Below are 17,401 nucleotides of genomic sequence, written 5' to 3' on the forward strand. Positions count from 1 at the left end.
GTTTCTAACTATAGAGATTTAATTTTTTTAGTTTATTGATTTCAGAGAGAGAAAAATGGGGAGAGGGAGAGAGGAACAGAGAAAGAAAAAGAGAGAGAAAGAGAGAGCAAGAGAAAGGATCATCAATCTGTTCCTGTATGTGCCCTGACAGGGGATCGAACCAGCAACATCTGCTTTTCAGGACAACGCTCTAATCAACCGAGCTATCTGACCAGGGTTATGGAGATTTAATTTTGCTGATGATATAGCTGAGTTTAAGAAAAAATCTAGGTACCTGGTTCTGTCTCAAATTATTTCTGGTAACTTCTAGAGCAACTCTCAAGCATCTTATTGAAACAGAGAATATTAAGAAAAGAACACTTCAGAAATGTCTATATAACATATTGGGGTTCAGTGATTTTTGATGATTTCAATTATGTTTCTTGAATCTCTACATGTAAGGAAGTTCCCCCATACATGGAAATCATCAAAATAAAGTTTGGTGTCTCGCTAATATGGGAAAGCACTGGCATTTAGATGGGAACTGATTTTGAAAGCTTGAATCAAGCACAAAGGAGAAATCTAGCCATGGCTTAGGACAACTTGTATGTAACAATACCTAGTGGCTATTTATTGGGAGAATTGTTTTTGAAAATAAGGCATAATTTTAGATAGATACTATATCTAAATCAAAGCTAAGAGCAAAAAGTGGTGAAAGCATTTCAATACAACAAATTACAAGTTAATTTACACTCCTCATGTGGAGGTAAGTTACTGATTATTTTCAATTAAATGGTAGTTCATCATATCAAGTACCTGGAAAGGAAAGCATTAACCTGAGTCCAGAAACCTGCTGTGAAACTGGGCACAGAATATTTTATTATAATATTATATGACATTCTCTCTTTGAAATGTACCTTAACAATTTTAATAAAAAATTGTTTCTCTCACACAAATGATTAGTTATGACCATCAAGTACAAGCAGAACACTAACTAATAAATCTGACTCGTCTCCAATGCAGTTTATGGGTTTTAGCAATAATTTGCTAAATATATTAACTGTAAAAAGAATCATGGCAGCAATGGAGGTTTAGTGTCTGTTAACAGCGTTTTAACACTCCTTTGATATTTTAACAGTTGAGCAGGGTATATAAAGTTCTTTAAACATTTGATTTATATATTCTAAAAGAAGTTATAATCTTTGCTTAATCTGAGTTATAAACAAAATATTACTTTTTTAAAGTTTTTAAGTTACTATACAACTCTAACATAAATTTAAAATTTTATTTTAAATCCAAGTAATTAATAGCAAATATAATAGCTGAGACTAAATGATACATTTGGAAACTAATTGCAGTGAATCCTTGAATCTTACACTATCTAGTTCTATAGAAAAGTGTTCTCTCACAAATCTAGCTAATACATCCAGAATGTTCAGAATTTGCATATTATAACTATTCCTAAAAAGAATTTATTGTTATAGATGGAACAAATAGGATATTTGTAAATAAACACAGACCCATGGTCAGTTGGCTCAGTGGTAGAGCGTTGGTCTGGCATTTGGATGTCCCAGGTTTGATTCCCAGTCAGGGCACACAGGAGAAGTGACCATCTACTTCTCCACCACTCCTCCTCCCCATTCTCTCTCTCTCGCTCTCTCTCTCTCTCTTTCTCTCCCTCTCTCCCTCCTGCAACCATGCTGAATTAGAGTAAGATGGCCCTGGGCACTGAGGATGGTTCCATGGTGTAGACCTCAAGTGCTAAGAAGAGCTCAGTTGCTGAGCAACAGAGCAATGCCTCAGATGGGCAGAGCATCGCTCCCTAGAGGTCTTGCCAGGAGAACCCAGTTCAGGTACATGCCAGAGTCTGTCATTGCTTCCCCTCCTCTCACTGAATAAAGAATAAAAAATAAATTAAAAATAAAATAAATATAATGGAACATAAACAAATGTTAAAAATAATTTTTTTAATGTCACATACACAAAGTAAAGAGAATCAACTTCATGCTTAACACTTTTTAAGCCCCTTCAAACAAACAAAGAAAAGTAATTATTAAGGTAATACCTTTTACCTATGGCATCTCTTAAAATTAGCATGTAGAGAACTGGAATAATTACCTAGAGTCTGAAACAAAACATGTAACTTCAAATCTTAAGTGTCATATCAAATATTACTTCAGTTATTTAGATATTGAAAGTCTGGGTCAAGTGTAAGGGCTGTGTGTATATGCACATACACGTGCTTGTGCATGCTATGTGTATGTCCTGAAATTACCTCTTAAATAGTTGCCAGTTTCCATTCTATGAGTGAATCAACCAAATTTCAAAACGAGGCTAAAGAAATCATAAGAAATCACTGTCCCTATTCAAAGACTGTGAAAGAGTATATAATTCAACCCATCATATTCCTGGGGTAACACAGTCCTATAATGACATATAAATCAGAAAGATCTCACTGAACATTAACAAGATTTTTTTCTCCACTAGACTGGAAAAGTGCTTGATTTCTTTCTTATAAACCTTCATGCAAAATGTAAGCCCTGCAAAAGATGCATTTGAAGAAGAGATAGGATTTCAAGGGATAGTGACCAGACAGGAGGTGAAGGTGTGGGGTTGGGGGACTTACATGTGTGTGGGAACATCAGAGGGGTCTCAAATGTGATCTGGTCAGTGGCAAGATTGCCCCAGTGCTTCCAAATCAGTCATCCGCCTTATAGCAATGAGGGTAGTATACAGAGCACTAAATTTAGGACTCAGAGGTCTAAAGATTTATTAAAAATTTACAAGAGAACCCTGAATACCATCTCTGGGCACAATAGTCTCTAGGACTACAGCAAAGAAGGAATTTGAAACTGATAAAAAAAATATATTATTTGTCTACAATTAAGAATTAAGAAAGAAAATAATGTGACTGAAGATAACCTGTGCAGTGTTCATAATGACGGGACAAAACTCCCCCAGGAGCAGAGGCTGAGTTTCGCTACAGAAAGGTTATTATTATAAGAAATAATAAGGACACAAGGCAAAATTTTAGATCCCTAGGAAATGGCATTAGAGTATCACTTAGTAAAAAAAGTTTTTAAAAGTAAGTTTATTACTACTCTAAAAAAATATTATTTCCAGGAGGACTTCAATGGTTTTTTACTCTGATTTAGTTTAGATTGATGGACCTAGGACTGACTGCAAAATTATTTTATTTAACTAAAACAACTAAGTTATAATTCACCAAATTTTGTAGGTGGTCATATTCAAAATAAACATACAAGAATAAAATAAATCCCATAAGTACCAATAACTGGTTAGAAAATAAAAGAAGAATATAGCATTTGCAACAGTAACCTAAAAATTATATATAGAGAAATGCTCAGGACTATACTTAAAAAGAAGTATCAAGCCTGACCAGTGGATAGAGTGTCAGACTGGGATGCGGAGGACCCAGATTCGAGACCCCAAGATTGCCAGCTTGAGCGTGGGCTCATCTGGTTTGCGCAAAGCTCACCAGCTTGGACCCAAGGTCACTGGCTTGAGCAAAGGGTCACTCGGTCTGCTGAAGGCCCACGGTCAAGGCACATATGAGAAAGCAATCAATGAACAACTAAGGTGTCGCAGCGAAAAACTGATGATTGATGCTTCTCATCTCTCTCCGTTCTTGTCTGTCTGTCCCTATCTATCCCTCTCTCTGACTCTGTAAAAAAGAAAAGAAAAGAAATATCAAAGGACTATAATAGAAAAACATCAAAACTTTACTGTAAGAGATCATTGAAATAAAAGTTGAATCAAGTTCATGAATGGGGAGAAATAATATTGAAAAGAGATCAAACATTCTAAAATTATTTTATAGTTTGAATAAGCTTCAAATTAAAATCATCAACACTTGTGCTTTTTAACTGACAAGATGATTCTGAAATTTATTTTGGACAATAGAAAATTAAAAGCTAAGAGCATTAAAACAAGACAAAACAAAAAGCAGAAAGAGGCCCTGGTCGGTTGGCTCAGCGGTAGAGCGTTGGCCTAGCGTGCAGAGGACCCGGGTTCGATTCCCGGCCAGGGCACACAGGAGAAGCGCCCATTTGCTTCTCCACCCCTCAACCGCGCTTTCCTCTCTGTCTCTTCCCCTCCCGCAGCCAAGGCTCCATTGGAGCAAAGATGGCCCAGGCGCTGGGGATGGCTCTGTGGCCTCTGCCTCAGGCGCTAGAGTGGCTCTGGTTGCAACATGGCGACGCCCAGGATGGGCAGAGCATCGCCCCCTGGTGGGCAGAGCGTCGTCCCATGGTGGGCGTGCCGGGTGGATCCCCGTCGGGCGCATGCAGGAGTCTGTCTGACTGTCTCTCCCTGTTTCCAGCTTCAGAAAAAAAAAATGAAAAAAAAAAAAGCAGAAAGAATTAGGTTAGAATTTGTTTCACTAGATGTTTTAAAATGTTATAAAGACAAAATAATTAAAATTCTGACCCAACAAGCAATGGGCATTGATAAAAATGAACAGGAGCTCAGAAACTATTTGTCCCTATGAAAACTTACTATACGATAAAATAGTGTCAATATCAGTAGATAAATAACCTCTGTTAAAGGCCCTGGGATAATTAGTTGATCCATTGGGAAAAACATGAAGTTGAAAACTCATCACTCAACATGAATCAAAATAAAATAAAGGTGGGTTAAGGTGGTTAAATTGATTTAACAAGTAACATTAGAATATTTTAAAATATAGCTGAGTATCTGTTCTTGAAAGCAGAAATGACTTCTAAGTGCAAAGGCAATGAGGAAATCTAAAAGGGAAACACAGGTCAAGAACATAAACATAGTTTTCTATGTAAAAAATATTTAAGTTAAATGAAACTTTGCAACCAATTTGACAAAAGTTTTATCCAGAGCAAAGACTAACTCATACAAACCAATGAACAAAATAGTAAACTTAATAACAAGTGTTTAAATGATCTAAAGGAATAACTTATAGGAAAAAAAAATACAAAGAGCTAATAAATGTGTTACAAACCTCAACCACAGTAGTAATTAAAGAAAGGAAAGTGAAAATAAAAAAGAATCCACATTTGCATTCATCAAAGTTATATGAAATGGTGGTTCCTGGTGTTGGTCGGGGTGTGGCAGAAAAGGCTGCCCCTGTGAAATGTGGGAAGAAGCCTGTCTTGGTAGAATTCCTCTAAAGTGCAAATAGCTGAAACTATTGGGAAGTTTTTAAAATTACTGACCAGGAATAGTCTATGAAGAAAATAGACATGTGGAAAAATTAATACGGAAAGATGTTCTTAAAAACATTGTTTATATTGGCAAACGCACACAAAAGGAAAGAAATGACCAACTTCGGGAGAATGAGAAAATAGAGTGGAATAACCATTAAAATAGTGTTTTGGAAGAATAGTTAATTATATGAGAAAATTCTGATGATATGTTGTTTTAAAATAGGATATAAAACCCAATAAACACTTGGAGACAATTTCATGAAAAGAAAAAGAGCATTAGGTTTTAAAGAGATGAAAGGCTAAGGAGGAAGGGAAGAAAGAAATGAGACAAAAAGGAAGGAGGAAGGGAGGGAAGGAGGAGAAAGGGAAGAAAAAAGAAAAAGGGAGGGAGAGAAGGAAGAAGAATAAATAACAAAGAAAAGATAGTGATTATCACTGTGCTGTGAAATGTCCTGGTTTTATTTTTCTCCCATGTCCTTCCATTCTTTTGCAAATTCTCCACTATGACCATATATTATTTTTATAACCAAAAAAACACAGTCATTTTTTAAAAGACTATTAAGGGTAGAAAATTCATCATGCTGCAGTCCAAAAAACAAAAACAAAACAGGATCCCGAGAATATCTGCAGACTGGGAGTTAAAACAATGAAAGTTCCGTCAATGGCTTTTGAATTAGTCACCTAAAGGACTAAAATGTTTGCTTCTGCATCCTGGAGACCTATCACTGGGGTGAAATAAAGCCAAAGTCCAGTAAATGCCAGGTCATCAATATTTCTAGAAATGGCCTAAAGTTAACAGAGCTATTTCTTTGGTCCTACCTATCCTGGTAAATCTGGTCCTGCTAACCCTGGGCTGCTACAGAGACAAAGTCCTCCCCCTGTGTCATATGTTCACCCCAAATGTGACATACTTAGGTTTTCTTCCTGTCCTTAACTAGTAAGTATGAAAAAATTTGGGTGGGATTTCTTTATATCTTTTTTAAATGATCTGTAGAAAACGCTCAGTTTTTCCAGGGTCAATTTTCAAGCTTGACGATATGCCAATCTCATCTTTCTTCACCTCCCCACTGTCCTGAGTCTGAGCCTGCTTATTAACACTTCCATTCAAATGTTAAGGGAAAAGAAATGTTGATCATTTTTGCTACTCTGCTAAAAACGTATTTGGGGAAAGAAGTTAATAAAGATGCTGCAGTGGAGCTTGAGGAGTTCAGTTTGCAAAATAAAATTTGTTTTCAAGTGCAGAGGGTGGAGCCTGAACCTAATTAAATACATGCAAGCATCTTGTGGGTCACGTTGTATGCATTCTGTGCAGGCTGAATCTTTCCCTTTTATCCGTGCTATTCCTCTTCCCTATGAAGGGAATTTAGAAATGAGAGGTAATTAGATGACACAGATCACATCTGCAAAATGACAAATTCTGGTCACCTTTATGTAAAATTTCTCCCAGTAAGTTACTTGAATTGACAAAACAAAAAGAGTTCTTCTTTAATATGTTAAAGAAACAAATAAATTACTTCATTTAAATGCATACCTGTCAGGATTTAAAAAAATCATTGATGGCATCTTGACCATTTTACACATATTTTTACTAGTTGCCTGTTTTTTGTACCATTAAGCTATCACCAGAATTGTTTCTGTCTGTTATTAGGAGGCTATATTTTAGTTTGTCCTCAGCCAAATGACATGTTTTTATCTCTTATAAAACCCACAATAATGTTACGCATTTACCAATCTCAAAGAGCATAGCCCTATTTTTAAATCTAACTCTATTTTAACTTCTGTTGTTTGAATGTAACATACACTGAGTTGTTTGCTAGATAAGTATGCATTTAAAGATCTAAGATAGACTTCCACGAGCTTAGGTCTGCAGCTGACCTCTGCTTTTCTTTAGCCTGAGACTTGAAGTTAAGAAGGAGGTAATATCAAAGCTGGCAATATTTCACTGAGTTCTTGGTTTTTAAATTTCACATTCAAAAGAAATGGCAGTGTACTGTGCACAGGTCATTTCTTCTGACAAAACAGAAATGGGAAGAAACTCATAAATATTTTTTGAAACCTCCCCAGTACGGCACACCGTGCCATGTGATCAATGGATCCTCATGCTCTGATATGTTACAGCGGGAACTTTTAGAAATGACTTACTGGGTTGTACATCTGATTGAACAACTGCTCAGCTTGCTACATTGCAAAGTTGGGGAGTCATTGAAGCACAGACAGGGAAAGAAGGAAAGATCCAGAAAAACAGCATTAGCTCAACAAATCCAGTGCATTTGCACAGACGAACTGGTTGTTAAAAAAAGAAGAAACTTTAGTTTCTAAACATTCCACAGTGAAAATGAGAGGCTCTAGGGAAACAGAAATGTTGACTTTGGCTCCTAGAAAAGAATAGCTGGAATAAGAAATTTAAGGTTTGTGTTACTTTCCCTTTCTCAAGTGAAATAACCCATGAAATAAAGAAAACTGTCCACTTTTGATGATACATGAGGTGCCGGCCTCTAGCAATGAATCAGAAGAAGGACTTCTGGCCAAGCTTACAATTTATTACCTGAACTTCAAAGATGGTAATAGTAAAAGATTAATTAAATCTTATCATTGAATTTATAGCTCTTCTTTTATATTAACACAAGCCTGAATTTTCTATTCAGTCTAACTTTAGAAAAACATAGATCAGCAAACAGCAGGTTAGCAATAGCAAAATATCAGTAAGCAAGACATTATAGGATTAACTAGTAAATGGGACAAGTAAGAATTGAAGTCAGCAAGAAGAATAAAGGGGGCCAAAGGCAGTATGTTCCATTGCTCATTAGCAGTTTCTACTGTTAGGTCATAATTAATAAAAATTATAATTTTTAGTGGCTATCCTATAATGCCCCAAATGCTTAAGAATCTGCGATGTTCTCCTGTCAATATTATGTGAAAGAGTTATATGTTTGTGGATTTAACTAAATATTATTTTAAATAGCACTGTCCAGTTATATTTCTTAAATACCTACATCATTAATTTGGGGCTCAACCTCAAAGTGCAGAAGGTAAAATGCTAGGGGAAATGTTCACTTTGCTTTACACTGAGACATGTGTCTTTGAAGAGCCTGACATTTTTTGTTTCTGCAACTTTATTAAAGTAAATGATCATTTTACCACAGTTAAAAAAAATCCTCCTCATAAATAACATTAATTGGAAATTGACAAAGTACATTAACCATCACAGTTCAAATTGCCGTTGCTTCTCAACTGATTTCTAGTCATAGAAGGTAAATGTACTTCCACATATCAAACATCCCGAATACTTTTTTGAAAGACAAATTGATCCATATATATCATTAATTGGCTCTCCTCAATCCCTAGATATCTATTTAAGATGAATGAATGTACTAATTTATAAAGCACCCCAAAAAAGGTAGGTATGTATTATTCAGTTAGTTCATTTTATCAACCTATCAGTAAAGATTTTCTCACAGGTGAACATTTGATTGCACTGTTTTTAAGAGGTCAGACAGAATGTGCAAGAACTAGTTCCTTTTCGGACTATAACCATTTCTCACCATCAAGTATTTGGAAATGTCTTAAATTAACGCTGTATCTTAGAGAGTTAAAAGCAACTATGCATGTGAATATTTTCCACAAGGTTTTATATAATCATTCACCTTACCAATTTAAAGAATTGTTTATAAGACAAAAAACAAGTTTAAAACACCATGCAGATTCCATTGTCACTGGCAGACAAGGTTTCTGTTGAGCTAAACACATCTACATTGTGTAGATTTTATGGCAAAAATACCTGGACGCTCACAAATCCTGAGCAAAATTCCATTGGGAATTCATGGTTTATTTATGACATAATAAAACTATTATGTTTTCAGCTTTCATTTAGTAACCCTTTATATTTTCTTCACAAGTCACATAGCCTTTTATTTAAAGAGAGGCCCAGACACTCCTTAAGCTTTTATAGCTGCTTATTTTTCCATGAGTAAATGATGTGTTTATATGTATATTCACATACTGTTGGCTTATATTTTCAAATATTTCATGTAGATCTCAATTCTTTCTAAGGTGATGGGTACTTGAGGTTTTTATGGAACTATTTATTAGCAGAAATTAAAGACTACTAGAAGAAGTATTTTAAACTTTTGCATTTAGTTGATGCTAGAGAGCCAAAAATAACAAAATAGCATTTGCAGGTTAGGTATGAAAATATTTAAATTATAATTACCTTATTTAATCTGACTGTACTATGCATTTAGGAGATAGTATAAGCAAAGATTACTTATATACTTAGAAATAAGTTATCTTTTCATAAATTAAATAGGTCCTTTAGAGTAAAACAATCATATTGGTTACTTTAATTCTACTGATTTGGCAGGATATTAAAATGTTGTCAGGAATAATGCTAAAATGTTTACAGAATCTGATTTGTGAATCTCAGTACACAGGATCTACTTGTGAGTTAAAGGAAACCATGTGCTCAAAATGATTTCTTGGGCAAACCATAGCTAGGTTGAAAGAAACTAAACTGAATTGCATAAATGTTAATTATTAAACTAATCAGGCTATAAACATGGAAGCCATAAGCATCAATCTGTGAGCCTCTTCCTTTTAATTAATAGAGGATTTCAAATTCCGCAGATGACTTACACTGAAAGGGAGGGTGTCTAGAAAAATAATCTGCAGAAATACTTATGGCAGGGGTCCCCAAACTACGGCCCGCGGGCCGCATGTGGCCCCCTGAGGCCATTTATCCGGCCCCCGCCGCACTTCCAGAAGGGGCACCTCTTTCATTGGTGGTCAGTGAGAGGAGCATAGTTCTCATTGAAATATTGGTCAGTTTGTTGATTTAAATTTACTTGTTCTTTATTTTAAATATTGGATTTGTTCCCGTTTTGTTTTTTTACTTTAAAATAATGTATGTGCAGTGTGCATAGGGATTTGTCCATAGTTTTTTTTATAGTGCGGCCCTCCAACGGTCTGAGGGACAGTGAACTGGCCCCCTATGTAAAAAGTTTGGGGACCCCTGACTTATGGAGTGTCCTCATCTCCATAATGTCTCTTTGATGAAGGGGGTCTTTCCTATGCAGGTCTCTTTGAGGTCCTCCTCCTTTAGGACTCAGCACAATACAGCTGAGTTAAGATAACACAAGGGACCGCCAAAGGGAGCTGAAGAAGTGCTCTCTTTCACAGAGTTATCTTAGAGCCTGCTTTATAATCACAAAATTGTTCAGTAAATAAAAAGTACATTTCTTGATATGCATGTACGTATATAACGTATTGCAGAACACATTTATATGTGTGTCAAGAATGTATATCATACATCCAATGCATACATAGCCAAGTCAATCCCCATTTAAACACCCTCAAATGGGTAATTTAAATTCTTCTATTTATTGTTCAAGATTTCTGCTTAACTAGATACTGCTTGACAAAAGTGAGATGTTGAGTGGACTGGGAAATAGATTCTGCAATATAGAGATTTTTTCTTGCTGTCTTGTTGCAAAGGGATTTGATCTGTATATTTGCTTTTTCTGTGCTGGTAGGGAGACTTTAGTTGCATGTAATTTCTCATGACAATTTTCTAAAATCCCACAGTAAAGTGAACAGTGTATAATCACATTTTAGTTATATATTCCATCATACAAAATAGTATATTGAATTTGAAGATATCCAGAATAATTTCTCCACAGATATATACTTCTTTCACATCCCTATCATTCCTATCTATTATTTTTATAACTCTAGTAAATAAAACCCCATTCCAATGTGTTATGAATTATACATAGTCAAATTGTAGTGTATGCTCTGCTTCGTGTTTTAGATTCTTATTCTCTCCTTTGAATAAGTTTGTAAGTTGTCAAAGGGAAACAAAATGTTTAAACTCATAATGTTATGAGTTTTATGTGAACGATGAATGCAGACGTACCAAACAACACAGGGAAAAAGTCAAAGGAACAATGCATGACTGGAAATGTGCTCCACAGAATGTCCAGTTCAGAGAAAACATGTTAATACTGCAAAACCTGCATTCTTTTCCAAAGCCTTCTGCATACAACAAGCTTTCTTAGGAATTGGGGCCGTTTTCAGTCTGGTGTAAATAATCATCCCACAGATATTCCAGGGACTTGATTATTTTGGTGAACTTCTAGAAATGTAACGTTGTCAGGTAAACTTTGCAAAGTTTCAGTAAGAAAACTGACCTAGTTCGATAAACAGTAAAAGTTGGTCAATGTCTAATCCGGCCCTGGATTTTTTGGTTTGTTGCTCACATTTCCACTTATCTCTTTGAGAGCTGAGATTTGCCCAGGCTGGCTTTTCTAATTTTTACTTCCACTACTATATTCATGTATTTTTTTTCAGACAGGAAATCTAAGATAATTTTTCAGGTTCAAAAACAGATTTGATGCAGACTTCTAAGGAATAAAGTTAAGTGTTTAATTAATTCTTTTATCAGCAGACAGCAAAAGATAAGGGTTTGTTTCTTTTCCTTTCCCATTTTATAAATTCATTAGAAAATGAACATGTTTTTCCTTAGGCTTCACTTACCTTTTTTAACTGTGCTTCCAATTTGCTACATTCTTCTTTCTTTTGTTCGATGGCTATTTCTAGAGATTTTAATTTAGAATCCCTTTTCAGCCCTGCTGAGGCTAATGAAGATGCATGTTCCTTGAGGTCAATTAAACTAGACTGAAAGGAAAAGAACGCTAGTAAGTAAAACACTGCAATTTCTACTAGCAATGTCTTCTCTTTGACTACATTGATTCTATACATAGCAATAAAGTGTGCATTAGACAGAAAGGGTAAATATAGTCTTACTAAGGTAACAATAGTCTGCTCTGGCCAGGAAATTAAAGTTGGCCAGCTTACAGAACCGAGCAGGATCTAATTGCAATAGAATCAAATGTGACCAAATGGTGTGGTCAGTAAATGCATGTTTCACATCTCAAAGCCATGCTAATGATGTAAGTCCCAAGGTGGTCTTTACATGTCATGGTAAAACAGACACCTTGAAACCTTCCATTTACATTTATTGCTGTCAGGTCATGCAGACGCTAAGATAAATATGAAACAAAATACTGACTTGAATGCTCTCCCAACCCTCCCTCTCAGGGAAATTAAAGTATAAAAAAAAACACCCTATTAAGTTCTGATAAAATGTCATTTCTTTAACAGACAAATGGCCAATCATTTTTCAAATATCTTCCATATAATCAAAGATAAAATTATTTTAAAATCAGGAGGAGATTTTTTGTTCCAGTCCTCTGTAAACCCAGAGGCAGCGGACATAATGAATCTCTCCAACTCAGACGTGGGGTTACCTAAATTATTCCATTCATCATTCACAGCCAGAAACCAAGCGCTTCCTTGTTCAGTCTGAATTCTAAAAACTAAAGAAACAAATACTACTTACATATATCACAGAACATAATTTTGCTAGCTAGGAAGGCCATATCCATCACTAAATATGAAATCATTAGCAACATCTATGCGACTAAAATGTTCAGGTTTCGCCCACAATCAGACACTGTGCATTTCCTGTCTACCCATCTGCAGCACACACGAAGACAGTGCACAATGCTCCCTCAGTAAATGATGCTGCCTAATGCTTCACGTCTGGGCTGCTTTACGGGCACTGGAATAACCTTGTGTATAAAAATGCTACCACCATCACCCAGCAAACAACCCAGGTCCTAATCACCCTCTGAGGGACAGGCTAGCACCTCTTATTTTTCAGGCCAGGAAACTGAAGTTCACATGAGCTGTGCATCTCCTCTGAAGTGACCAAGCTATTAAAGCGAGATACAGGTCTCAAACCTAGGTCTCCAATCCAAATAGCAATACTCTTTATCATATCAATCCCACAGAAATAATAAGGGACTTTATAACCCAGGCATTCTGTCATGGTGAAGATTATTATCACCTTACCTAAATTATAAGCTCCCTGCTGACAACAATTATATATTTTTTTCTTGATAACTTTTAAGTTGCTGGGTGTGATAGCTTTATGAGTCAGCATGGCAGGTTATGTCCCCAGTTATTCAGTCAAACAGTAATCTGGGTGTTGTTGCGAAGTTATTTTATAGATATGACTAATACCCACAATCAGTTAACTTTAAGTAAAGGATGTTACTCTCCATAATCTGGTTGGGCCTGATCCTATCAGTTGAAAAGCCTTAACAGCAGAACAGAGGTTTCCTTGAGCAGGAAGAAATCCCACCTGTGGCCCGCAGGGGCAGCGACTGTCTGCAACTTACCAGCCTGCCCTCCCTGATGGCCTGCTCGATGAATTTTGAACTTGCTCTGCCAGCCCTCATAACTATGTAAGCCAATTCCTTGCAATAAATTTCTTAATATGGTTAAATTTCTTAATACGGTTCTGTTTTGCTGATGGAAGCTTGACTCACACACCCAGCCCAGTGGCAGGCACATTATTATACAGGAACAATAAATGTTTGCTGAAATGCCTGTCTGAAATTCATACAATGTAGGCATTGTTTACACAATTATATTTTCATTTAAAACTTATGCTCTATCATGTCAAGATCTCTTTTCAGTAGAGGGTTGTGTGTGTGTGCACTTTTAAGATATATACCCATGCAGTCAGCACTCTTGTCAGCAAAGAACGCCGCCATGGGGTCAGAGCTTCTGTGCCTTCTATCACACATCAACCACAGTAATCATAGAGCTCCCAAGTTGCATTTGGCAGAGAACTAGTTTGAAGAGAGTTTATATTCATTTTTTTTTTCACATCAAAACAATAACCTCCTCTCTAAAAATTTAAATTTAAAATTTAGACACTATACATTTTGCTTCTGAGTTTCTTCAAAACTGCTATTATTCACAATTCTCCCCTTCTTGGATTCCTAATTTAATCAGTACTTTATTTATACAGAATCATCAAAACTCATTGGGTGAGGTGATACTTTGGAGCGGGTGGCTGTACAGCCGTGAAGTGATACAGCCCAGCAGAGAGAAGGGTTGGTAATGGCCCTGAAGGGCATGGATGTTTCTGGCAGAGAAATAAGGGTGAAGAGACCAGTTGTGGAGAAAGGCACATATCTCAGAGTTCTGGAGATTAAATACAGTAATGTGCATGGCTGTTTCTCAAGTCTCTTCACCCAAGAATCCCTAAGTGAACTAAAGGGGTCCTAACTATCCCTCAGAGTATGGGGGTCATAGCCCAAAGCATTCTCTCCATAACCCTCAACAATAAATTTTTTAATAAATTTTTAATTGATTTTATTGAAGTGACAGTAGTAAATAAAATCATAGGCTTCAGGTACATAATTCTACAACACCTCATCTGTGTATTGCCTTATGTGTTTGCTGCCGCAAGTCCAGCCTCCCTCCATCACTGCACACCCCGCCTGCACCCTCCTCACCTTCCCTGGCCTCCTATCCCTCCCACAGTCCCCACACTGTTGTCTGTGCCTATGAGATATTTCCTTTGCTTAATCCCTTCAACCTTTTTTCACCCAGTGCTCCAAGAAATTTCTTTAAAATATGTTGTTTTATTGTAAAAATTCAGGTGAGATCTGTTATCTGTTTCCGTGTTTTCTCTAACATGGAAATACTGTTTTAAAGTATTCACCGTAATGTGAAAATGCCCTGGAAAAGCAGCCACATTGAATCTATGCCTTGGTGTCCAGGCTGGTACCATATCTCTTAACCTGGGCTTACCCAGTGATCCATTTGAGAATCACAGGTGAATGTAAATCACTGACCTCAGGATTAGCACGTAAAAGGCCTTCAATAAAGTGGAGCTGTTATTATTATTATTGAAGCTTTTGTTGTTCTCTCAAACAATGAATCATGGGACATTGAGAACAGTATAGAATTCACACAAATGTAATAAAACATCAGGAAGAATTTCAAAGACCTACATTGTAGGCAGTTGACTAAAGAAAATATGCATCAAGCATCACTGATGAAAAGTTACAGCAAATACTTTCTTTGAACTCAGACAGCTTTACAAAGAAAAGGCAACTATGTCCCCAGGCCTCACACAGTCCCTCAAACCAAGTCTTGAGTCCCTGAGGCAGCACAAATATGGTTTATGAGGACTACCAATGGGTTCATTTCTTGTCCCAGGCTCACCTCTTTTTCAGTCAGTTCAGCTTGCAAAGCATTGACCTTTTCTTTCAGGTCTTTGTTCTCTTTTCGGAAAGATTCTATCTCTTCTAGTCTTTCCCGATCATCTCTCTCCCGCTGTTCTTTCAAACGCTCAATTATTCTTTCCTGTGAGGCAATCGTCAAGAAGAGAAGAGGTGAGAACACATCAGTGTGTATGCCAAGGCATACTACAAAAAGAAATGAGGCAATAAATGTAACAAATTCTCTACAAGAGTTAGCATACATGAGATATTAAAAATTAGGTTTGTGAAGAGAGGAATAAAAATCAATACAGCTTTTAGCTTGTTAATAAAAGTTAAAATCATAAAGCCACAAGGAATATTAATGTTCAAGCTCTGAGGCTGTTTTTGGTTCATGGTGGTACTCAAAAAATTTCAAAAGCAATTCCAGAAGAGGGAGGTTCAGGAACCAAAGTTCTAGACTTGCCAAAGCCTTGTCTGGGCAAGGGGAAGACACAGAAGCAACCTTTTGGCTCAACCCTCTTTGCTTGACTTTCCCATTTGGCATCAAAGAACTTCCTTGGTTTCTGAAGACTCTTCCTCCCCGACTAGAAAGCAAACTGAAGCAGGGCAGGACATGGGCCTTCCACTACTTAGGGCTGACTCACAGTGAGAATGTGAAACAAAATAAAGAATCAGCTCCTTGCCAATTTTCCAATGTGTTTGCAGGTGTTTATTCCAGATTTTTTTTCAATGGCTTATTGGCAATCAGTAGAGACTCCACAACATTGCTTAAATTTGAGCCATGTTCACACAGAAGCTTTCCTTTACTGAGCGCTCATTATGTGTTCAGCACTGTGAGGTGCCCTGTTTTTCTAGTCCTCACCACAACTGCAAGGTCTGCACCACTGCACCTGGGAGCAGGGTACAGGTGAGGAAACCAGTCCCAGAAAGGCCAGCTGGCTCACAAGGTGATTAGCTCACAAGCCCACCCAGCTCCGAAGGTCCACACTGGCATCCAGGGTTATCTTAGTCTTAGCCAAGCCCAGGAGGCCACTGACACCAACACATGCCTGGAGCCTTTCAAGGAGGTCTGAGGGACAGTCTGCCCATGACTTCCACATTGAAATAAAACTACTACTCCGGTACACACATTTTTACCAATATCAAAATAAGAGCCTTATTTTTTTTTCTAAAGAAAACTCTACTTGGGAAAAGCTTGAGTTAGATTTCTAAAATTTATTTCAAATTACCCAACACATATCTGAACTTCCTTTTGGATGGCATTGTTAAAAAATATTGGTGCAATAATGACGCTTAAATAGCCTGATATTATCTTTTATATTCTCCAAAGTACATAGTACAAGACAATTCCTGAGACATAAGACAACTGTAGAGCAGTTTCTAATGCAGAAGGAAGTTCATTTGAACTCTTAGTCTGTGATTTAAGCTCCCCCAGGGAGGCAACTGTTCTACCTCAACGACAATAATTTATGAATCTAATGCTTTCAAGGAAAAAAAGTACCATTATTGTTTTTCAATTATTTAAAAATACTTAAAAATGAAGTATATTATTACAACAGAGGGGGTGGAAATAGAACAAATGAGTCTATTAATTGCCTGTATTTGTTTCTTCTTGATTCCAGTTACAGCCCCTTTCCTCTGTTGGTGACATTGGTGAGTGGATGATTATGTGATCTACAAAAGGAGGAAATGGCTTGGTGTATGGGGAGTCTCTCAAGGCCTTTTAATGATTTCAGCAACTGAGCCCTCACTGCCTTTCGCTTGCACTTCTTACAAAAGCCTCACAACTGGTCACCTGGCCACCAGGCCCTCTCCATCTCATCACTTTCACCACTGTTGGAGTGACATTTTTAAAGCCCCAAACCAACCATGTCACCTCTCTATTTGGAAACCTTCCCAAGAAGGGCTCTGGCCTGAGCACACAGCATATTATCCCACTCAGCACGCTTCATGCAGTTTGCCGTGGGCCTGCCTTCCCAGGTCGGCTTGTGAGAGGGCAGCACTCAGATCCAAAGGGCTGGCACATAACAGGCAATTAAAAAGGTTGATGGAAGAAATAAGAACTCAAATTAGGGATCATCTTGTCTTCAAAGAAAGGGAAGTAAAATTAAGTATGTGTGTTAACATCCAGAAGGTGTCAGA

General features: G+C 37.0%; 1 protein-coding gene across 3 annotated transcripts in view; it reads right to left on the reverse strand.

Annotated features, from left to right (window-relative positions):
- Positions 1-17,401, reverse strand: part of ERC2 (ELKS/RAB6-interacting/CAST family member 2) — a 1,144,388-nt gene that overhangs the window by 527,970 nt on the left and 599,017 nt on the right. For 2 of the 3 annotated variants that reach the window (XM_066245244.1, XM_066245243.1), the window contains exons 9-10: positions 15,261-15,401; positions 11,709-11,849 (exon numbers count right to left, since the gene is read on the reverse strand). In XM_066245244.1, the coding sequence (XP_066101341.1) occupies positions 11,709-11,849; positions 15,261-15,401 (282 nt within the window). Of the gene's footprint in view, positions 1-7,319; positions 7,356-11,708; positions 11,850-15,260; positions 15,402-17,401 lie in introns of all 3 variants that reach the window. The other variant, XM_066245245.1, reaches the window with a different exon arrangement.

The sequence above is a fragment of the Saccopteryx bilineata genome, chromosome 10 (assembly GCF_036850765.1).
Source record: "Saccopteryx bilineata isolate mSacBil1 chromosome 10, mSacBil1_pri_phased_curated, whole genome shotgun sequence".
NCBI classification, from domain to species: Eukaryota; Metazoa; Chordata; class Mammalia; order Chiroptera; family Emballonuridae; genus Saccopteryx; species Saccopteryx bilineata.